The sequence below is a fragment of the Procambarus clarkii genome, chromosome 42, assembly GCF_040958095.1.
Source record: "Procambarus clarkii isolate CNS0578487 chromosome 42, FALCON_Pclarkii_2.0, whole genome shotgun sequence".
Lineage (NCBI taxonomy): Eukaryota > Metazoa > Arthropoda > Malacostraca > Decapoda > Cambaridae > Procambarus > Procambarus clarkii.
The window spans coordinates 17,552,222-17,578,176 of NC_091191.1; the positions used below are offsets into that span (position 1 = coordinate 17,552,222).

The window sequence follows — 25,955 nt, forward strand, 5'->3', positions numbered from 1 at the left end:
TCTAACCCACCATGAGAGTGAGAACACTCTACCCACCATGAGAGTGAGAACACTCTACCCACCATGAAAGTGAGAACAATCTATTCACCATGAGAGTGAGAACACTCTATTCACCATGAGAGTGAGAACATTCTACCCACCATGAGAGTGAGAACACTCTACCCACCACGACAGTGAGAACACTCTACCCACTATGAGAGTGAGAACACTCTACCCATCATGAGAGTGAGGACACTCTACCCATCATGAGAGTCAGAACACTCTACCCACCATGGAAGTGAGAACTCTCTACCCACCATGAGAGTGAGAACACTCTACCCACCTTGAGAGTGAGAACACTCTACCCAACATGAGAGTGAGAAAACTCTACCTACCATGAGAGTGAGAGCATTATCCACCATGAGAGTGAGAGCATTACCCACCATGAGAGTGAAAGCACTACCCACCGTAAGACTAAAACACTCTACCCACCATGAGAGTGAGAGCTCTATCCACCACGAGAGTGAGAGCACTACCCACCATGAGAGTGAGAACACTCTACCCACCATGAGAGTGAGAACACTCTACCCACCATGAGAGTGAGAACACTCTACCCACCATGAGAGTGAGAACACTCTACCCACCATGAGAGTGAGAACACTCTACCTACCATGAGAGTGAGAACACTCTACCCATTATGAGAGTGAGAGCTCTACTCACCATGAGAGTGAGAACACTCTACCCACCATGAGAGTGAGAACACTCTACCCACCATGAGAGTCAGAACACTCTACCCACCATGAGAGTGAGAGCTCTACTCACCATGAGAGTGAGAGCACTCTACCCACTATGGGAGTGAGAACACTCTACCCACCATGAGAGTGAGAACACTCTACCCACCATGAGAGTGAGAACACTCTACCCACCATGAGAGTGAGAACACTCTACCCAACATGAGAGTGAGAACACTCTACCTACCATGAGAGAGAGAGCATTACCCACCATGAGAGTGAGAGCACTATCCACCATGAGAGTGAGAGCATTACCCACCATGAGAGTGAAAGTACTACCCACCATGAGAGTGAAAACACTCTACCCACCATGAGAGTGAGAGCTCTATCCACCATAAGAGTGAGAGCACTACCCACTATGAGAGTGAGAACACTCTACCCACCATGAGAGTGAAAAAACTCTACCCACCATGAGAGTGAGAATACTCTACCCACCATGAGAGTGAGAATACTCTACCCACCATGAGAGTGAGAGCTCTACTCACCATGAGAGTCAGAACACTCTACCCACCATGAGAGTGAGAGCTCTACTCACCATGAGAGTGAGAGCACTCTACCCACCATGAGAGTGAGAACACTCTACCCACCATGAGAGTGAGAAAACTCTACCCACCATGAGAGTGAGAATACTCTACCCACCATGAGAGTGAGAACACTCTACCCACCATGAGAGTGAGAACACTCTACCCACCATGAGAGTGAGAACAATCTATTCACCATGAGAGTGAGAACACTCTACCCACCATGAGAGTGAGAACACTCTATTCACCATGAGAGTGAGAACACTCTATTCACCATGAGAGTGAGAACATTCTACCCACCATGAGAGTGAGAACACTCTACCCACCACGAGAGTGAGAACACTCTACCCAACACGACAGTGAGAACACTCTACCTACCATGAGAGTGAGAACACTCTATTCACCATGAGAGTGAGAACACTCTACCCACCATGAGAGTGAAAGCACTACCCACCATGAGAGTGAGAACACTCTAACCACCATGAGAGTGAGAGCTCTATCCACCATAAGAGTGAGAGCACTACCCACTATGAGAGTGAGAACACTCTACCCACCAAGAGAGTGAGAAAACTCTACCCACCATGAGAGTGAGAATACTCTACCCACCATGAGAGTGAGAGCTCTACTCACCATGAGAGTCAGAACACTCTACCCACCATGAGAGTGAGAACACTCTACCCACCATGAGAGTGAGAGCACTTTACCCACCATGAGAGTGAGAACACTCTACCCACCATGAGAGTGAGAAAACTCTACCCACCATGAGAGTGAGAATACTCTACCCACCATGAGAGTGAGAACACTCTACCCACCATGAGAGTGAGAACACTCTACCCACCATGAGAGTGAGAACAATCTATTCACCATGAGAGTGAGAACACTCTACCCACCATGAGAGTGAGTACACTCTATTCACCATGAGAGTGAGAACACTCTATTCACCATGAGAGTGAGAACATTCTACCCACCATGAGAGTGAGAACACTCTACCCACCACGAGAGTGAGAACACTCTACCCACCACGACAGTGAAAAAACTCTACCTACCATGAGAGTGAGAACACTCTATTCACCATGAGAGTGAGAACACTCTACCAACCATGATAGTGAGAACACTATATTCACCATGAGAGTGAGAACATTCTACCCACCATGAGAGTGAGAACACTCTACCCACCACGACAGTGAGAACACTCTACCCACTATGAGAGTGAGAACACTCTACCCATCATGAGAGTGAGGACACTCTACCCATCATGAGAGTCAGAACACTCTACCCACCATGGAAGTGAGAACTCTCTACCCACCATGAGAGTGAGAACACTCTACCCACCTTGAGAGTGAGAACACTCTACCCAACATGAGAGTGAGAAAACTCTACCTACCATGAGAGTGAGAGCATTATCCACCATGAGAGTGAGAGCACTATCCACCATGAGAGTGAGAGCATTACCCACCATGAGAGTGAAAGCACTACCCACCGTAAGACTAAAACACTCTACCCACCATGAGAGTGAGAGCTCTATCCACCACGAGAGTGAGAGCACTACCCACCATGAGAGTGAGAACACTCTACCCACCATGAGAGTGAGAACACTCTACCCACCATGAGAGTGAGAACACTCTACCCACCATGAGAGTGAGAACACTCTACCCACCATGAGAGTGAGAACACTCTACCTACCATGAGAGTGAGAACACTCTACCCATTATGAGAGTGAGAGCTCTACTCACCATGAGAGTGAGAACACTCTACCCACCATGAGAGTGAGAACACTCTACCCACCATGAGAGTCAGAACACTCTACCCACCATGAGAGTGAGAGCTCTACTCACCATGAGAGTGAGAGCACTCTACCCACTATGGGAGTGAGAACACTCTACCCACCATGAGAGTGAGAACACTCTACCCACCATGAGAGTGAGAACACTCTACCCACCATGAGAGTGAGAACACTCTACCCAACATGAGAGTGAGAACACTCTACCTACCATGAGAGAGAGAGCATTACCCACCATGAGAGTGAGAGCACTATCCACCATGAGAGTGAGAGCATTACCCACCATGAGAGTGAAAGTACTACCCACCATGAGAGTGAAAACACTCTACCCACCATGAGAGTGAGAGCTCTATCCACCATAAGAGTGAGAGCACTACCCACTATGAGAGTGAGAACACTCTACCCACCATGAGAGTGAAAAAACTCTACCCACCATGAGAGTGAGAATACTCTACCCACCATGAGAGTGAGAATACTCTACCCACCATGAGAGTGAGAGCTCTACTCACCATGAGAGTCAGAACACTCTACCCACCATGAGAGTGAGAGCTCTACTCACCATGAGAGTGAGAGCACTCTACCCACCATGAGAGTGAGAACACTCTACCCACCATGAGAGTGAGAAAACTCTACCCACCATGAGAGTGAGAATACTCTACCCACCATGAGAGTGAGAACACTCTACCCACCATGAGAGTGAGAACACTCTACCCACCATGAGAGTGAGAACAATCTATTCACCATGAGAGTGAGAACACTCTACCCACCATGAGAGTGAGAACACTCTATTCACCATGAGAGTGAGAACACTCTATTCACCATGAGAGTGAGAACATTCTACCCACCATGAGAGTGAGAACACTCTACCCACCACGAGAGTGAGAACACTCTACCCAACACGACAGTGAGAACACTCTACCTACCATGAGAGTGAGAACACTCTATTCACCATGAGAGTGAGAACACTCTACCCACCATGAGAGTGAAAGCACTACCCACCATGAGAGTGAGAACACTCTAACCACCATGAGAGTGAGAGCTCTATCCACCATAAGAGTGAGAGCACTACCCACTATGAGAGTGAGAACACTCTACCCACCAAGAGAGTGAGAAAACTCTACCCACCATGAGAGTGAGAATACTCTACCCACCATGAGAGTGAGAGCTCTACTCACCATGAGAGTCAGAACACTCTACCCACCATGAGAGTGAGAACACTCTACCCACCATGAGAGTGAGAGCACTTTACCCACCATGAGAGTGAGAACACTCTACCCACCATGAGAGTGAGAAAACTCTACCCACCATGAGAGTGAGAATACTCTACCCACCATGAGAGTGAGAACACTCTACCCACCATGAGAGTGAGAACACTCTACCCACCATGAGAGTGAGAACAATCTATTCACCATGAGAGTGAGAACACTCTACCCACCATGAGAGTGAGTACACTCTATTCACCATGAGAGTGAGAACACTCTATTCACCATGAGAGTGAGAACATTCTACCCACCATGAGAGTGAGAACACTCTACCCACCACGAGAGTGAGAAAACTCTACCCACCACGACAGTGAAAAAACTCTACCTACCATGAGAGTGAGAACACTCTATTCACCATGAGAGTGAGAACACTCTACCAACCATGATAGTGAGAACACTATATTCACCATGAGAGTGGCAACACTCTATTCACCATGAGAGTGGGAGCACTCTACCCACCATGTGAGTGAGAGCAATCTACCCACCACGAGAGTAAGAGCAATTTACCCACCATGAGAATGAGAGCACTCTACCCACCATGAGAGTGAGAACACTCTACCTACCATGAGAATGAGAGCACTCTACCCACCATGAGAGTGAGAACACTGTACCCACCATGAGAGTGAGAGCAATCTACCCACCATGAGAGTGGGAGCAATCTACCCACCATGAGAGTGAGAGCAATCTACCCACCATGTGAGTGAGAACACTCTACCAACCATGAGAGTGAGAGCACTCTACCCACCATGAGAGTGAAAACATTCTACCCACCTTGTGAGTTGGAACACTCTACCCACCATGGGAGTGAGAACACTCTACCCACGATGAGAGTAAGAACACTCTACCCACCATGAGAGTAAGAACACTCTACCCACCATGAGAGTGAGAACACTCTACCCACCATGAGAGTGAGAACACTCTACCCACCATGAGAGTGAGAACACTCTACCCACTATGAGAATGAGATCACTCTACCCACCATGAGAATGAGAACACTCTACCCATCATGAGAGTGAGAACACTCTACCCATCATGAATGTGAGAACACTCTACCCACCATGAGAGTGAGAACACTCTACCCACTATGAGAGTGAGAACACTCTACCCATCATGAGAGTGAGAACACTCTACCCATCATGAGAGTGAGAACACTCTACCCACCATGGAAGTGAGAACACTCTACCCACCATGAAAGTAAGAACACTCTACCCACCATGAGAGTGAGAACACTCTAACCACCTTGAGAGTGAGAACACTCTACCCAACATGAGAGTGAGAACACTCTACCTTCCATGAAAGTGAGAGCATTATCGACCATGAGAGTGCGAGCACTATCCACTATGAGAGTGAGAGCATTACCCACCATGAGAGTGAAAGCACTACCCACCATGAGAGTGAGAACACTCTACCCACCATGAGAGTGAGAGCTCTATCCACCATGAGAGTGAGAGCACTACCCACCATGAGAGTGAGAACACTCTACCCACCATGAGAGTGAGAGCACTCTACCCACCATGAGAGTGACAACACTCTACCCACCATGTGAGTGAGAACACTCTACCCACTATGAGAGTGAGAACACTCTACCCACGATGAGAGTAAGAACACTCTACCCACCATGAGAGTGAGAACACTCTACCCACCATGAGAGTGAGAGCACTCTACCCACCATGAGAGTGAGAACACTCTACCCACCATGAGAGTGAGAACACTCTACCCACCATGAGAGAGAGAACACTCTACCCACCATGAGAATGAGAGCACTCTACCCACCATGAGAATGAGAACACTCTACCCATCATGAGAGTGAGAACACTCTACCCACCATGAGAGTGAGAATACTCTACCCACTATGAGAGTGAGAACACTCTACCCATCATGAGAGTGAGAACACTCTACCCACCATGGGAGTGAGAACACTCTACCCACCATGAGAGTGAGAGCAATCTACCCACCATGAGAGTGGGAGCAATCTACCCACCATGAGAGTGAGAGTAATCTATCCACCATGTGAGTGAGAACACTCTACCCACCATGAGAGTGAGAGCACTCTCCCCACCATGAGAGTGAGAACACTCTACCCACCATGTGAGTGAGAACACTCTACCCACCATGAGAGTGAGATGTTATACTCAAATTCTGTCAGTTGAAATGTAACCAATCACAGGCAAGTAGACCTCTGACATCATGCCAGACAGAGGAGCATCAAGCCATGCTCCCAGCAGCCTCAGTTCTCTCTCAGACCCAGGGTAAGGTGGACCTCGGTTGGCAAGATATATACCTTGTTGCCTCACTCAATAAATATAACCAGAAGCGACTACTGTGTCTACATTCTACCCGAACAAGGCAAACGAATACTGGTAGCAGCAGTGGGACCCAGAAATTTTTTTCGGGAAACAAAAGTTCAAGCACCCAGCATCGCCTCGTGTTCCAGCCGCCACCGCCACCGCCATAAGCCGCCATCCTGCCACCCACGCATCAAATATTGTGCCAGACCGGGGTCCTGCCATCAACCACTATTCTAGGCCAACATTTCAGAAGTAAGGGTCAATATTTTCCTGTGAGAACGCTCATTCATCAGTGAGGAGGAAGGAAGCTTCCCGCGCCAGCCATTTTTTTGAACCTCGCGCCACCACGTGGGAACCTACACCCACCACCACCACCCAAGCTGACAGCATCTAAGCTTTGCTCACACACCTCGCCTCCCTCTCAAGCTCACACCTCGCCACCAGCCCCTGCTACATCATTTTGTGTGAACTCCTGCCTCCCAATCGTGTTTCTCCACCGACATCGTCGCAATATCGTCGTCGGCAGAATTTATCTTCGCACTTCCAGCATCAACAGTGTGGGGTCCCTGAGTTTCGCGCCACCGCCGCCAGGAGCGCTGCTGTCGAACCAGATTGTAAACAAACCCTCACATGTGCCACTTCACAAGCCCTGCCACCGTTTTTGTGTTGGCCGCTGTTATACTGCAAATCGTGCAGCCTTGAGTTAAGTAATTGTGAGCTAAGATATCGTGTGCTATGTTTTAATGAGGTTTAACGTAAATATATCCATAATATCCTGTGAATTAACCATTCAGTGACTTGTTAAATATTGGAGCCACCTCAGTACTCAACTCCCCACAATTTCCTTGTGTGATTACAACATTCCTGCTTCTTACAGTAATTTCATTGATTTTTTATTGTTCTCCTAGAGTGTTATTGGTAAATTCAAATTCCAGTGAAGTAAGAAATCCCTGTTTTAGTAGCATTTAAGGATTTGTGCAATATAATTTTTTTTTAATTCCTCCAGGCCTTAAATTGAAATTTATTCCTTCAACATTGCATATTATAATTTTTTTACCATAGTTATATACATTCCTGTGTCCAGTTTATGTGCTACATACATATTTCTTGCATTGCCACTTGTTGTGTTGAATCTTTTTAATGAAATTTTGCAATTGCACTTCCAGTTTTTATATTCTCAATTGCTGTGCTTAGTCTGGTTTAATTAATTTACATACATCTAATTCCAGTCATTTTTAATGGAAGATTGCTAAATTTAGTTTACAATTGCTTGTTCTTAATTATTTTCTTGCCTAGCCCAATTTAATAATTTTATTTCTGCCATTTTTACTTTAGCCAAGTTGATATTTTTTTGTGTGTTTATTTTTGTGTATACTATTTCTGATGCCAGGTGCACTTAATTATAATCTGCGTTCAAATATTACTTCCACGGCTGTGACAATGCCTACCACTGTTGAAACCCCTTCAGAATCAATGGGAACAGTTGCTCGTCCCAATGGCCAGAGATCAGCTCAGGAAATGGCTATTCCTCTTTTTGCTGGGGAATCGCGTTTATTAGAATCATGGTTTAGTAAGGTTGAAGCGAAAACAGTTGCACGTTTTTCTAAGCCTACTGATGCCGAATACTTAGCAATTGCACGGTCAGCCGTGGACACAACCAAAGGTGATGCACGTTTTGTTGTTGATGAGAAAGCCATTGTTAGCCTCCAGTCTTGGCCTGAATTTAAGGATTTCTTTCGCCGTCGCTTTGTTAATAAAGGAGACCTCGACCCGTATAGGTTAGTCAAGAAAATTGCCAATGCCACCATGCAGCCTGGTGAGTCTTTTAATGCATTTGCTAGCCGTCTCGATCAGTATCTGTATGCCTTAGTTTCTGCTATGAATAATTCAACTTGGTTAGATAAAGACAATAATCTGTCCCCTGAGGCTATGGCCAAAATGATAGCATTTGGTACTTTAATGCATTTTGCCCCCGAGCATACAAAACCAATCGTTGAGCAACAAAATTTTGGTGTTAAACATGAAATTGGTGAAGTATTTGAGGCTATTAACAATGCCGCAGATAAACTAGCTCCCCGAAGTGCTCAACTGTTGCCACCCTCTGATGCTGTAAATGTAGTTACAAGCTCTCAGCATCCTCCCACAAATTCTCAAAACTCTTGGTCGCAGAAGCGTACCCATGCTCGTAGCCCCCAGTCAAATTCGCCGCCTCATAAAATGCAGAAACGCCATAGTCCACAACCATCCACTCCCTCATGTTGGCATTGTGGTAAGAGTAACCACCTTGCAAGGGACTGTTGGTCCGCCCCTAGATCATCACCTCCTAGACAATTCTCTCGGTCTCCGCGTCAATCTAATCACTCTAGGCTACCATATTGCAAATACCATAAACAAGTTGGTCACCACACTGCGGATTGTAGAGCTAGACAAAGGACATCTCCACCTCGTAACTCCCATGGTCAGTCTTGGCAAGGCTCACAGCGTCCAAGACATTATCAGAACTCTCGTAATTACAACTCCCAGCCCAGCTATAATGCAACTTCAAATTATAATGCTCAGTCACAGAATGCTGGAGCTCAGAATGCTCACTCCATGTCGTCGGGAAACCCCCAAGGCCATCCGCTAACCAATTCAAGCTAGCCAATCCTAGTGCCCTCCCTGTGTATTCAGTAGCTACCCAAAATAGATTTGGACACTTGACAGAGGAGGACACTGACTCTAGACCAGTTGTAGATGTTGACGGATCCACAGTAAATTTGACACAAACAAGACGCAGATATCCCAGACAACATAAGTCAAAAGTAGTAACTTGTCCAGTCTCAAGTGATGGTCCCCTTGTCTCAGCCATTGTACATGGTAGAGTTTTAAAAGTTTTTCTTGACTCAGGTGCAAAAATTAATATTGTCAAGCCCTCAGCTCTTAGAGACATTGAAAGTAAGCACCCTACTATTTTAAAACAGTCACACATACCTTGTCTAAGTGGTATTTCAGGAAATAAAGTAAAAGTTCAGGGTGAAATTGACCTCCCACTCAAGTTCAATGATGTCACATTGTCTATAACATGTTTAGTTGTTGACATTATTCATTTTCCTGGAGACATTCTCTTAGGTCTGTACACCATGATTGATGAAAATATTGCATTGTTTCCCCATCGTTGGAACATAAGTATCAAAGGCCATGTCATACCCTTGTGTAGCATGTATCGACAGGGCCATGAGTTCAACCTTCAATCAGATTACGTTAATTTTGTTGACACCCGCCTTGCTAGCGTAGGTTTGTCAGATCATTGTCGTGGTAGCATACCCGAGAAAACGGGCACTCGATTGAAGCATAGTAGTGCAGTTGTTAAGGAGAATGAGTATCGGGACTTTCTGGAAGGGGACGCCCTAACGGATTCTCGTTGTCTCGCTCGCCTGGCAGCTTCCATCTCTGAAGTCAGTGGTTCCATGGCTACTGACACTGTGCTACACCCTCATTCTCTCACCAGAATAAGAGTTAAGGTTCAGGGAGTGCCTGAGTTGTCGGATGTGATTGCGGAAAGTGAAACATGTAAAGTGAATGGTACATTTGTTGAACCCTCCTGGCACACAGTGCAGGATGGTACTGTCACATTATTTATCGCAAACACATGCAATGCCGATATCCATCTCCAGTCTGGTACCCATGTTGTAGATTTTGCCCATTACTCGTTACCGGTGCGAGTTGTGGATGATGTCTCCATGGATCATACTGTTTGTACACTCACACCAGGAGAACAGGGATCTCAGCCAGAGGTGCAAGCGCAACACCTCAGTCCTACTGATTTTCCTGACTCTGTGGCTCAGCTTTTGAAAATTTTGAACAAGAATAGAGCTGTTGTTGCTCTACCAGGAGAAAAATTAGGTCTCACTCCTCTCATTACACATAAGATTCCCCTTGAACAAGGAACTACGCCTATTTATGTACCAGCTTACCGTCTTCCCCATTCTCAAAGAGCAGAAGCAGATAGACTTGTAGAGGAAATGTTACAGAGTGATGTAATTGAATCGAGTAATTCGCCATGGAACGCTCCATTGATTCTTGTACCAAAGCGAGATGGGACTTGGAGACCTGTAATCGATTATCGCAAGCTTAACAGAGTAACGATACCTGATCGTTTCCCACTTCCAGTTCTAAATGATTTGTTGCAAAGTATTGGTAGAAACAAAGTATTCTCAATGTTAGATTTGTTGCAGGGATTCTGGCAAATCCCCCTTGATGAGGAAAGTAAACAATTGACAGCCTTTAGTACTCCCAATGGTCATTTTCATTTCAAAAGAATGCCGTTTGGTTTGCATAGTAGTCCAATAACCTTTTCACGGCTCATGACAAATCTATTTCGTAGATTGATAGGAAGTACTCTTCTAGTTTACCTTGATGATCTCATAATCATGTCGCAAGATGTTCAGACTCATTTCCAGAACCTTGAGAAAGTACTTGCAAAGCTCGCTGAAGCTAATTTAAAAATAAAGCTTGCAAAATGTTCATTTTTAAAGCAAAAGATTAATTTCCTAGGTCATACAGTTACACCTTCAGGTATTACATTGAATGAATCAAAAATTATTGCTGCCCGTGATTTTCCAACACCTCGTACCGCAGAAGCCGTAAGACAGTTCACAGGTCTTGTAGGATTTTATCGTTCATTTATTGCTGGATTCTCTATTATAGCCGCTCCGCTTTACAAGTTGCAAAGAAAAGATGAACCCTTTGTTTGGGGAGAGGCCCAGGATCAGTCATTCAAAAAACTCAAAGCAGCCTTGATTTCGTCACCTGTCCTTAGGTACCCAGATTTTTCTAAACCTTTTACATTGGTTACAGATGCAAGTGACATAGGTTTAGGTGCTGCATTACTTCAAACAGAAGGTCACAGAGATCATGCAATAGCTTATGCTAGCCGCACATTATCCAAAGAAGAGAAAAATTATAGTGCAACAGAACGAGAAGCCTTGGCAGTTGTCTGGGAACTTAAACATTTCAAGGATACAATTTATAATTACCCAGTTCATGTTCTTACAGATCACCAACCATTAATTCCCTTGTTCAAAAATAAGAATCCAGTTGGAAAGTTTGCTAGATATTTGCTCACAATTCAAGAATTCAATCCCACATTTGGTTATATTCCAGGAAAGCAAAATGTTGTAGCCGATGCGTTTTCTCGACACGTAGCTGCGATTCAGTTAAATTACCCAGCATTAGATGCTACAGTAGTAGAAACGGAACAAAGACAAAACCCCATATGGGCACCCGTCATTAAATTTTTGACTAAGCAAGACACTCGCCCGATTCATAAACCGCCAGTACCATTGAAGGAACTAGTTATGTTGGACAATTTACTGTGTAGAGTAGTAAAGCTAGGGACAGCCCCAAGGAAATGTTGTCAGTTAGTTGTTCCAGCTGTCTTGGTACCAACTGTGTTAAAAATTATCCATGATGCTCCTGCAAGTGCACATCCAGGAAAGGATCGTACACTCCAACAAGGTCGATTGAAATATTTTTGGCCAAAAATGGCTAAGGAGATTGCTCATTATGTTGACAGATGTTTAACTTGTTTACAGCACAAGGGACATGTTTCAGGACCTAATCCAATTCAGGTGTACCCAGCAACTAAAGCTCCTTGGGAACGAATATCGATGGATTTATTGACAAATTTTGCGGAAACAGAGAAAGGGAACAAACATTTGCTTGTAATGGTCGATAATTTTTCACGGTTTTGTGAACTAGTTCCTATCCCGAACAAAACAGCAGAAACCATAGCCAGCGCATTCCATGACCAAATAATTTGTAGATATAGTATGCCTAAAGTAATCCTTTCAGATAATGGTCCGGAATTCAGTAATAGTATTCTAACTAGCTTGTGTGATTTATATAACATCAAAAAATGTAGCATCATGCCTTATAATCCGGCAAGTAATGGACTAGCCGAACGTACTAACAGGAAAGTGTTAGATGCCTTGAGAGTCACGTTGAATTTTGATAACAACAATTGGGATGATTTTATACCCTTAATTCAGTGTGCTATAAATTCTTCAATTAATGTTTCTACAGGTGACACACCTCACGCTATTCTTTATGGTACAGATAAGATCCTCCCTAATGAATTGATTAACGTACCTCCTACTCCCTTATATAACGTAGATGATTTTGTTCAAGTGAAGCGTAGACAAATGCAATTAGTATTCAAGAAAATACGAGAACAACTGTCCAAAGCTACAGCCGAGTTCACTTTAGCAAGAAATGCACGAACTAAACCCAGTAAAATAACTATTGGATCTGTAGTAATGATACTTAACCAACACAGGTCTGGTCCTATGTATAAGTTAACTAAGAAATTTTTGGGTCCATATAAGGTAATCGAGCTTATTAAAGGTAACAAATACAGACTTAAGAACTTGTTAACAAGTGAGTATATAAATGAACATTTAGACCATATGAAGTTAGCTAAAATGACTGTTGACGAGACTGATGAGGAAGATGACAATGAACTTACCCAGACAGATACTCCTACTCTGACACCACCTTCTGTGGTTGACAGACCACTGGATGTTCAACAACCCCATACTAGCAATTATAATCTTAGATCTAGACCTCTCGTTTCAACCGTGCACTCACCACATGTCCATTGGCTAGATGTTAACGAGGATATCTCTCAAGATGATAGTTTGTCACATGAAGTTTTATCTGTTCCGGACCTTCAGTCAGAGCCAGAGTTGTATAGTGCTCTGGATGTGCTAGGTGTAGATATCCGCAGAATTTATAATTGAGTGCACTCTGCAGTTATTCTGTTTGTTTAAAAAAAAAAAAAAATCATTTGCAGTATTTCTACCACATGTGTCTTATTATTACCATTATATATAATGTATAGTTTTTCTCAACTTTATTTTGTTATAAATTAGATGCCATTGTTAAGTCTACCACCATTTGTATTTTTACAGTGCTTGTCATAAGAGTTATTAATGTTGTAGCAACCACATTGAGGCCAGTGAATCCTGACTGCTATCACGCAGATGTTAGTCTTCTTGATCCAGGTCTTGTATATAGCTTGGAAATATATTGTACATTGGTCTTGTAAATATATTGTATATTTCAGAGAGAAAAAAAAATAAAATGAGAAAAAAAAAAATCATTATCTATCTTGAAATTCAATTGTGGTTGTTAGGTCAGAACTTTGTTCCATTAATGTAATAATTGTTTAATTTTGTATGGTTTTCAAGCACATGCCATTGACACATGTTAATAATTTTGTTTAGGCAATACCTTGAGTTGTATTGTTCATATCTGATCAGTAGACATCCACATGTTCTTAATACTCTGGTTTAATCAAAGCATTGTTACCATGATTTTCACCTATTATGATGAATTTTTTTTTTTGGTGCATATGCCGAGTTGTCAGTATTTACGCACACCTGATCTTCTTTCAATGTTTTATTATGCAAATTTCACATGTAAGCCATTATTGAATGCCGCCGAGGTCCTTTCAGTATCATTGTAACTATATAGCTAGCCAGAGCTTGTCGACAAGGGACGTCGACTTGGTAGCGTGTCCGAGCGGTGTTATACTCAAATTCTGTCAGTTGAAATGTAACCAATCACAGGCAAGTAGACCTCTGACGTCATGCCAGACAGAGGAGCATCAAGCCATGCTCCCAGCAGCCTCAGTTCTCTCTCAGACCCAGGGTAAGGTGGACCTCGGTTGGCAAGATATATACCTTGTTGCCTCACTCAATAAATATAACCAGAAGCGACTACTGTGTCTACATTCTACCCGAACAAGGCAAACGAATAGAGAACACTCTACCCACGATGAGAGTAAGAACACTCTACCCACCATGAGAGTGAGAACACTCTACCCACCATGAGAGTGAGAACACTCTACCCACCATGAGAGTGAGAACACTCAACCCACCATGAGAGTGAGAACACTCTACCCACCATGAGAGTGAGAACACTCTACCCACCATGAGAATGAGAGCACTCTACCCACCATGAGAATGAGAACACTCTACCCATCATGAGAGTGAGAACACTCTACCCATCATGAGAGTGAGAACACTCTACCCACCATGAGAGTGAGAACACTCTACCCACTATGAGAGTGAGAACACTCTACATCTCATGAGAGTGAGAACAATCTACCCACCATGGGAGTGAGAACACTCTACCCACCATGAGAGTGAGAACACTCTACCCACCATGAGAGTGAGAACACTCTACCCACCTTGAGAGTGAGAACACTCTACCCAACATGAGAGTGAGAACACTCTACCTACCATGAGAGTGAGAGCATTATCCACCATGAGAGTGAGAGCACTATCCACCATGAGAGTGAGAGCATTACCCACCATGAGAGTGAAAGCACTACCCACCATGAGAGTGAGAATACTCTACCCACCATGAGAGTGAGAGCTCTATCCACCATGAGAGTGAGAGCACTACCCACCATGAGAGTGAGAACACTCTACCCACCATGAGAGTGAGAACACTCTACCCACCATGAGAGTGAGAACACTCTACCCACCATGAGAGTGAGAACACTCTACCTACCATGAGAGTGAGAACACTCTACCCATTATGAGAGTGAGAGCTCTACTCACCATGAGAGTGAGAACACTCTACCCACCATGAGAGTGAGAACACTCTACCCACCATGAGAGTCAGAACACTCTACCCACCATGAGAGTGAGAGCTCTACTCACCATGAGAGTGAAAACACTCTACCCACCATGAGAGTGAGAACACTCTACCCACCATGAGAGTGAGAGCTCTACTCACTATGAGAGTGAGAGCACTCTACCCACCATGAGAGTGAGAACACTCTACCCACCATGAGCGTTAGAAAACTCTACCCACCATGAGAGTGAGAATACTCTACCCACCATGAGAGTGAGAACACTCTACCCACCATGAGAGTGAGAACACTCTACCCACCATGAGAGTGAGAACACTCTACCTACCATGAGAGTGAGAACACTCTATTCACCATGAGAGTGTGAACACTCTACCCACCATGAGAGTGAGAACACTCTATTCACCATGAGAGTGAGAACACTCTATTCACCATGAGAGTGAACACTCTACCCACCATGAGAGTGAGAACACTCTACCCACCACGAGAGTGAGAACACTCTACCCACCACGAGAGTGGGAACACTCTACCAACCATGAGAGTGAGAACACTCTATTCACCATGAGAGTGAGAACACTCTACCAACCATGAGAGTGAGAACACTCTATTCACCATGAGAGTGAGAACACTCTACCCACCATAAGAGTGAGAACGCTCTACCCACCACGAGAGTGAGAACACTCTACCCACCTTGAGAGTGAGAACACTCTACCCACCTTGAGAGTGAGAACACTCTACCCACCATGAGAGTGAGAACACTCTACCCACTTTGAGAGTGAGAACACTCTACCCACCTTGAGAGTGAGAACACTACCCACCACGAGAGTGAGAACACTCTACCCACCACGAGAGTGAGAACACTCTACCCACCACGAGAGTGAGAACTCTCTACCCACCTTGAGAGTGAGAACACTCTACCCACCACGAGAGTGAGAACACTCTACCCACCTTGAGAGTGAGAACACTCTACCCACCACGAGAGTGAGAACACTCTACCCACCACGAGAGTGAGAACTCTCTACCCACCTTGAGAGTGAGAACACTCTACCCACCACGAGAGTGAGAACACTCTACCCACCATGAGAGTGAGAACACTCTACCCACCATGAGAGTGAGAACACTCTACCCACCTTGAGAGTGAGAACACTCTACCCACCATGAGAGTGAGAACACTCTACCCACCACGAGAGTGAGAACACTCTACCCACCATGAGAGTGAGAACACTCTACCCACCATGAGAGTGAGAACACTCTACCCACCTTGAGAGTGAGAACACTCTACCCACCATGAGAGTGAGAACACTCTACCCACCACGAGAGTGAGAACACTCTACCCACCATGAGAGTGAGAACACTCTACCCACCACGAGAGTGAGAACTCTCTACCCACCTTGAGAGTGAGAACACTCTACCCACCACGAGAGTGAGAACACTCTACCCACCTTGAGAGTGAGAAAACTCTACCCACCATGAGAGTGAGAACACTCTACCCACCATGAGAGTGAGAACACTCTACCCACCACGAGAGTGAGAACACTCTACCCACCTTGAGAGTGAGAACACTCTACCCACCATGAGAGTGAGAACACTCTACCCACCACGAGAGTGAGAACACTCTACCCACCACGGGAGTGAGAACACTCTACCCACCACGAGAGTGAGAACACTCTACCCACCTTGAGAGTGAGATCAAGGCTGGAACACGAAGAGGCCAACGCTGACGTCACTGCTCAATACGCCACGCCCACTACGGTCACCTGACTTGTAATCACCATACTTATCTTTGTGCGTTTAGTTTATTAACCTATGCATCTTACCTTTCCTCCTTACTTTCACCTTTCTTCTCACTTAATCTTGCACCTGACCTCCCATTGGAATAAATCTGATGCTCCCGACTGTCTCCTCAAAAGACTGCTCATAGCCCAGTCGATAGAACTCCGGCATCACACGAGAGGGGGTCCACGGTTCGAGTATCCTACTGTCTCCTCACTTGAGAATGAACCATATAGGTTCGAAACGGAAACTTTGTACAAATTATAATAAAAAAAATGCATTCCGCAGTTACATTTTATTCTTTTAGTCAACCTTAGTAACAAGATTGGTCTCAGTGAGCCTGTAATTTATAAATGTGTAATATACAGAGAACATAATAGGTCAAACAACGTACCGTAGTATTAGCTTTCTTGTACTTCTAGTGTATAACGTCACCATATACAATTTTGGCATTAATGTCACCATATACAATTTTGGCATTAATGTCACCATATACAATTTTGGCATTAATTTGAGGAAAGTTCGTTTCCTGTGTACATCATCCTGATGCCCCGCTGAGCAGCTGTGACAGCTGCTTGAGGGGGCAGCATTTTGAGGGCTGGCTTATATATAAAAGATCTGGTGGCCGGATTTACAGACAATGGCGCAGGCAATAACTATACTGGAAGAAAGAAGAAAAATAATTGTTGCAGGATTACTCATCAAAGTAACTAAAAAGTATGAAACAATGTACAGGCAACACCTGTTAAAGCTTGTAGCAGGTGGAACATAAGGAAAGATATCAGCAGCAGGTGGTGTAAGAGGACACATACAAGCAACAGGTGGTGTAAGAGGACACATACCAGCAACAGGTGGTACGAAAGGACACATACCAGCAGCAGGTGGTACAAGAGGACACATACCAGAAACAAGTGGAATAAGAGTACACATACCAGCAGCACGTGGTACAAGAGGACACATACCAGCAACAGGTAGTGTTAGAGGACACATACCAGAAACAGGTGGTGTAAGAGGACACATACCAGCAACAGGTGGTGTAAGAAGACACATACCAGCAACAGGTGGTACAAGAAGACACATACCAGCAGCAAGTGGTACAAGAGGACACATACCAGAAACAGATGGTTCAAAAGGACACATACCAGCAGCAGGTGGTGTAGGAAGACATATACCAGCAGCAGGTGGTACAAGAGGACACATTCCAGCAACAGGTGGTGTAAGAGGACACATACCAGCAACAGGTGGTGTAAGAGGACACATACCAGCAACAGGTAGTGTAAGAGGACACATACCAGCAGCAGGTGGTGTAAGAGGACACATACCAGCAGCACGTGGTGCAAGAGGACACATACCAGCGACAGGTGGTGTAAGAGGACACATACCAAAAACAGATGGTACAAAAGATCACATACCAGCAACAGGTGGTACAAGAAGACACATACCAGCAGCAAGTGGTACAAGAGGACACATACCAGCAGCACGTGGTACAAGAGGACACATACCAGTAGCAGGTGGTACAAGAAAACACATACCACCAGCAGATGGTACAAGAGTACACATACCAGCATCAGGTGGTACAAGAGGACACATACTAGCAACAATTGGTTCAAGAGGACACATATCAGCAGAAGATGGTATAAGAGGACACATACCAGCAGCAGGTGGTACAAGGGGACACATACCAGAAGCAGGTGGTACAAGACGACACACACCACCTGGAGGTGGTACAAGAGTACATATACCAGCAGCAGGTGGTACAAGAGGACACATACCAGAAGCAGGAGGTACAAGAGGACACATACCAAGAGCAGGTGGTGTAAGAGGACACATACCATCAGCAGGTGGAACAAAAGGACACGTAACAGCAGCAGGTGGTCCACGACGACACATACCAGCATCAAGTTGTACAAGAGGACATATACCAACAGCAGGTGGTGTAAAAGAACACATACCAGCAGCAGGTGGTGTAAGAGGACACATGCCAGCAGCTTGTGGTACAAGAGGACACATACCAGCAGCAGGTGGTTCAAGACGACACATACCAGCAGCAGGTGGTGTAAAAGAACACATACCAGCAGCACGTGGTACAAGAGGACACATACCAACAACAGGTGGTGTAAGAGGACACCTAACAGCAGCAGGTGGTGTAAGAGGACACATGCCAGCAGCTTGTGGTACAAGAGGACACATACCAGCAGTAGATGGTTTAATACGACACATACCAGCAGCAGGTGGTGTAAAGGGACACATACCAACAGCACGTGGTACAAGAAGACACATACCAGCAGCAGGTGGTACAAGAGGACACATACCAACAACAGGTGGTGAAAGAGGACACATAAAAGCAACATGTCTTGTAGGAAGACACACACCAGCCGCAGGTGGTACAAGAAGACACATACCAGCAGCAGGTGGTACAAGAGGACACATACCAATAACAGGTGGTGTAAGAGGACACATAAAAGCAACATGTCTTGTAGGAAGACACACACCAGCCGCAGGTGGTACAAGAGAACACATACCAGCAACAGTTGGTTCAAGTGGACACATACTAGCAGCAGGTGCTGTAAGAGAACACATACCAGCAGCAGGTGGTACAAGAGGACACATAATAGCAGCAGGTGGTACAAAAGAACACATACCAGCAACAAATGGTTTAATACGACACATACCAGCAACAGATGGTTTAATACGACACATACCAGCAGCAGGTGGTGTAAAGGGACACATATCAGCAGCAGTTGGTGTAAAGGGACCCATACCAGCAACAGGTGGTACAAGAGGACACATACCAGCAGCCAGTGGAACAAGAGGACACATAACAGCAGCAGATGGTATAAGAGTACACATACCAGCAGCAGGTGGTACAAGAGGACACACATACCAACAACAGATGGTGTAAGAGGACACATAACAGCAGCAGGTGGTGTAAGAGGACACATACCAGCAGCAGGTGGTACAAGAGGACACATACCAGAAGCAAGTTGTACAAGAGGACACATACCAACAGCAGATAGTACAAGAGGACACATACCAGCAGCAGATGATACAAGAGGACACATACCAGCAGCAGATGGTAGAAGAGTACACATACCAGGAGCAGGTGGTACAGGAGGACACATGCCAGCAGCCGGTGGTACAAGAGGACACATACCAGAAACAAATGGTTCAAGAGTACACATACCAGCAGCAGATGGTACAAGAGTACACATATCAGCAGCAAGTGGTACAAGAGGACACATACCAGCAGCAAAATGTACAAAATGACACATACCAACAGCAGGTGGTACAAGAGGACACATACCAGCAGCATGGGATACAAGAGGACACATAACAGCAGCAGATGGTGTAAGAGGACACATACCAACAGCAGGTGGTGTAAGAGGACACATACCAGCAGCAGGTGGTAGAAGAGGACACATACCAGCAGCAGGTGGTACAAGAGGACACATACTAGCAACAGATGATTAAAGACGACACATACTAGCAGCTGGTGGTGTAAGTGGACACATACCAGAAACAGGTGGTGTAAGACTACTTATAAGCAATGTGTAAGCAGCAGGTGGTACAAGAGGACACATACCAGCAGCAGGTGGTACAAGAGGACACATACCAGCAGCAGGTGGTGTAAGAGGACACATACTAGCAGCAGGTGGTACAAGAGGACACATACCAGCAGCAGGTGGTGTAAGAGGACACATACCAGCAGCAGGTGGTACAAGAGGACACATACCAGCAACAGGTTGCAAAGAGTACACATATCAGCATCACGTGGTACAAGAGGACACATACCAGCAACAGGAGGTACAAGAGGACACATACCAGCAGCAGGTGGTACAAGAGTACACATACCAGCAGCAGGTGGTACAAAAGGGCACATACCAGCAGCAGGTGGTACAAGAGGACACATACCACGAGCAGGAGGTGTAAGAGGACACATACCAGCAACAGATGGTTCAAGACGACACATACCAGCAACAGGTGGTTCAAGAGGACACATACCAGCAGCAAGTGGAAGAAGAGGACACATACCAACAACAGATGGCACAAGAGGACACTTACCAGCAGCAGGTGGTACAAGAGTACACATACCAGCAGCAGGTGGTACAAAAGGGCACATACCAGCAGCAGGTGGTACAAGAGGACACATACCACGAGCAGGAGATGTAAGAGGACACATACCAACAACAGATGGTTCAAGACGACACATACCAGCAGCAGGTGGTACAGGAGGACACATACCAGCAGCAGGTGGTAGAAGAGGACACATACCAGCAACAGATGGTTCAAGAGGACATATACCAGCAGCAAGTGGTACAAGAGGACACATACCAACAGCAGCTGGTGTAGAAGGACACACACCAGTAGCAGCTGGAACAAGAGAACACATACCAGAAGCAGATGGTGTAAAAGGACACATATCAGCAGCTGGATGTGTAAGAGGACACATACCAGTAGCAGGTGGTACAAGAGGACACATATCAGCAGCAGGTGGTACAAAAGGACACATACCAGTAGAACGTGGTACAAGAGGACACATACAAGAAACAGGTGGAACAAGAGTGCACATACCAACAACAGGATGTTCAAGAGGACACATACCAGCAACAGGTGTTACAAGAGGACACATACGACCAGCAGGAGGTGTAAGAGGACACATACCATCAGCAGGTGGTACAAGAGGACACATAACAGCAGCAGGTGGAACAAGAGGACACATACCAACAGCAGGTGAAACAAGAGGACAGATTCCAGCAGCAGGTAATACAAGAGGACACATACCAACAGCAGGAGGTGTAAGAGGACACATACCAGCAGCAGGTGGTACAAGAGGACACATAACAGCAGCAGGTAATACAAGAGGACACATACCAACAGCAGGTGGAACAAGAGGACAGATACCAGCAGCAGGTGGTACAAGAGGACACATTCCAGCAGCAGGTGTTGTAAGAGGACACACACCAGTAGCAGCTGGAACAAGAGAACACATACCAGAAGCAGATGGTGTAAAAGGACACATATCAGCAGCAGGATGTGTAAGAGGACACATACCAGTAGCAGGTGGTACAAGAGGACACATATCAACAGCAGGTTGTGTAAGAGGACACATACCAGCAGCAAGTGGTGTAAGAGGACACATTCTAGCAGCAGGGGGTGTTAGAGGACACATACCAGCAGCAGGTGGTACGAGAGGACACGTACCAGCAGCAAGTGGTGTAAGAGAACACATACCAGCAGTAAGTGGCAGAGGAGTACTCAACAATATGTGCTCAATTTTCCTCCCATATCTTAATTTGCTAAGTAGCCTAACACTGATCATGTCCTCTTTATCAACCTAATCAATTTCTTGAGGATTTCATGTCATTACCATGTCCCCGCGATTCCGTCAATCATTAAGTGATGTGATTTTTTAGCTCCCTTAGCCTCTTCTCATTGTGTAAACCTCTCTGTGGCGGTGGAGATAAGGGTGTATTTTGCGTGTTTGAACTTCTTCTCAATCTTCTCAATGCTGCCCCATCCTCATAAAAAAAATTGTCCATTTAGCAACGACGGAGAAGATATGCAAACTACAAACCGTTGCGCTCAAAAAGTCAACATTTTGATATAATCATGACATCTTCAACATCTCTATCATCCCCCAAATATATCCTGGCCTAGAGATTGATAAGCAATCTTAGTCCTAATATACGTAATCTTGGGATTAATTTAGTCCGTGTATGTATTATGCTGCGCCTAGGGAAAAGGTATGATATTGTTGTCGTCTTTCCCGGGACCTCTAGAAAATTAGTGACGCAAAAAGTGGAGTACTTTTTGTAACGTTCCAAAAATGTGTGTGACGTTCCATATCCTAATAATTCTATCAACTGTCTATCTGACAGATATCTAACGTATCGACAGTATACGTGAGACACTGTCACTGTTGTGGACAGGTCTTCTCAATCTTATTTTCTCCATAATAAAGAGAAAGCACTAAATATTTCCGATAACACCCTTATAAACACAATTAAATATATATATATTGAAACCCACCATTGCTTATGAATTTGTAATCTATATAAATATAAATGGAAATGTTCATTTGTTCAAAATCGTTAATCTCCGAAAGTTCTTCACCGATTGCCTTGAAATTTACACACAAAGTTCCTTTCGTAACCGAGCGTGTTTTTGTATACATACTATATAGATGTCACGTCTGTGACAGGAAAAAACACGTTTTTTTTTAAAGCTGTGTTTTTCGGATGTTTTTCACGTGAGGGAAATCTTTGAAACCTCTTTACCGATTGCTTTGAAATTTTGACACAACATGGCATTCGAATAGGCGAGTGTTTTTATGTACCTACTATGTACATGCCTCACCTGTGACAGGAAAAAAAACATTCTTTTTTTGGGAAAACAGCGCCATCTGGAGGACGTAAGAGCAACACATGCTGTAATCTCCAAAAGTTCTTTACCGATTGGTTTGAAATTTTGACACAACGTTCCATTCGAATACATGCTTGTTTTTATATACGTACTATTTAGATGCCACACCTGTAACAGGTAAAAACATGCGTTTTTTTTTAAAACAACGCCATCTGTTGCATGTAAGAGCAACACGATATACAAAATATATTATGATTCCATTTCAATGTTTCCGATTGCATTGATAAATTGAATTTTCACAGATTTTGATTTATTTTCATTTTGTTTTAATTATTTTGAGTGACGTTGCATTGGAATTGATCTGAGTTGTTTACCATACCGTTCATTTCGTGAATATAGCTTATTTGTTTCTTTTTTCATTGTTTTTTATTTCGTTTTTTTTAACTGTTCTTATTTTTTAGTGCAATTGTATGTTTTTGTTTTGAAAACAAGAAAATGAACATCAGGTTTATTTCACAGCTGCAAATTTACAATAGCTATGAATCCACCGGCTTCGACGTTAACTGCTTTCTTAACGTTAGGTCAAAATGACGCGTTTGCAAAATCACTGCTGTATTCGGAAGTGCATACGTATTACACTTGGGATGCCAGTAGAAAATCATTTGAACAACGCAAACCAGGAGAGCGAGTCGACGGACAACCTGGCATTTTCAATTAAACTACGATAGGCAGACTATACACCGTGCATCCTAATCAGGATGAATGCTTCTTTCTTCGCATGCTGTTGGTAAATGTGCCCGGTCCAACTTCTTTCCAGCCATTGAGATTTGTCAACGGCGTAACATATGCTACTTTCCGTAGTGCATGTTAAGCTCGGAATTTATTGAAGAACGACCAACACTGGGATGTATGCATTAATGACGCGTCCAACACGTCACATCCTAATTAAATTCGTGCATTGTTTGCAATCATATTGACCACCGGCTCTTCTTTATCTCCAACAGAGTTATGGGAGAAATATAAATCGCACATGGATGAAGATATTATCCGTCGAATATGAAGGAAAAATCAAATATGAACATGGATTTCACAGCAAAAATCTACAACGAAGCGTTGATAATGATTGCAGATTTGTGCTTAGAAATCACGAACAAAGTTCTAAATCAATTGGAAATGCCATTACCGACTCGATCTACTGTTGCTTCGTTCGACGTAGAATTGCGTCGTAAACACAATTACAACACGAGTGATTTGTTGTCATATGTGCAATCAAATATTCCTAAGCTAACGCTTGAGCGAAAAGGCATTTACAATCAAATAAATAAAACTGTCAATAACGAGTTTGGAGAAATCTTCTAAGATGCGCCAGGAGGAACTGTAAATCCTTCCTAATTAAATTGATTCTGGCAGCATTTCGATTCCAAAATGGCATAACCCTAGCTCTTGCATCGTCCCGAACAGCTGCGACATTGTTAACAAGTGGAAGAACTCCTACTTCGGCTTTGAAATTGCCGTTGAACATGCAATTCATAGAAATTCCCACGTGCAGCATTTCCAAAGCATCCGGCATGAGAAAAGTATTGCAGAAATGTAAACTTATTGTTTGTGATGAATGCACATTGGCCCATAAAAAATCGCTCGAGGCTCTTGATCGATCATTCCAAGATTTGCATGGAAAAACCAGACAAATTTGAGAACGCATTAATATGGCTTGCAGGAGATTTCAGACAAACATTACCTGTAATTCCACGATACAAGTCCGTCGACACTGTTGAGGAAGCAGATAGAGCGGTTAGTTATCCAACTGATTTTTTTAATTATCTCGATCTGCCAGGGATACCATCACACGTAAGACAATTGAAAATCTGCGTGTCAATTATCATATTGCGAAATATCAATCAGATAAAGCTTTGCAACGCCACGCGCCTTGTAATAAAAACTAATAAGCAACGTCATAGAAGCAACAATCTTGACAGGATCTTTCAAAGGTGAAGATGTCCTCATTCCTCGCATTCCTATGATTCCAACAGATATGGCATTTCAATTTAAGTTATTGTAATTTCCAATTCGATTGTCGTTTGCAATCACCATCAACAAAGCTCAGGGCCAATCTTTAGAATTGTGTAGTTTATATCTAGACACGGATTGCTTCTCATTGGGACAATTACATGTAGCGTGTTCAAGAGTCCGCAAACCAGACAATCTCTATATCTCCACAGATAATGGAACAACAACAAATATAGTATACCCACAAGCATTATGAAATTAAACATATTAGAAACGAACGCTTTCTCTTTTCTTTCTTTGGATTTAACCAGACTGAGCCACAGCAACGCGTGGCGGGTACAGCTAGTAAAAATAAATATCTCGTGTTTATTCAGGTTTCCCATTTTTGTTTTCATTTTGTTCATATCAATAAAGTCAAATATATTGAGAATGTGTAAAGAAAACGCAAGTTGCCTCCTGTTTCAAAATATTTCGAGAATTGTGTGTATTTTGAAGTAGACTTTTTAAATCGTGAAGATACTCAAAACCTTGGAAAAATCCGACTTCAACA

The 25,955-nt window shown here is 44.1% G+C and overlaps 1 protein-coding gene across 1 annotated transcript in view; it reads left to right on the forward strand.

Annotated features, from left to right (window-relative positions):
* The window catches only part of LOC138373416 (variable charge X-linked protein 3B-like), a 55,486-nt gene extending 35,117 nt beyond the window's left edge, over positions 1 to 20,369 (forward strand). The window contains exon 2 of the mRNA XM_069339614.1: positions 19,986 to 20,369. Coding sequence (XP_069195715.1) covers positions 19,986 to 20,369 — 384 coding nt within the window. The remainder of the gene's footprint in view (positions 1 to 19,985) is intronic.
* The last annotated feature ends 5,586 nt before the right edge of the window (positions 20,370 to 25,955 follow it).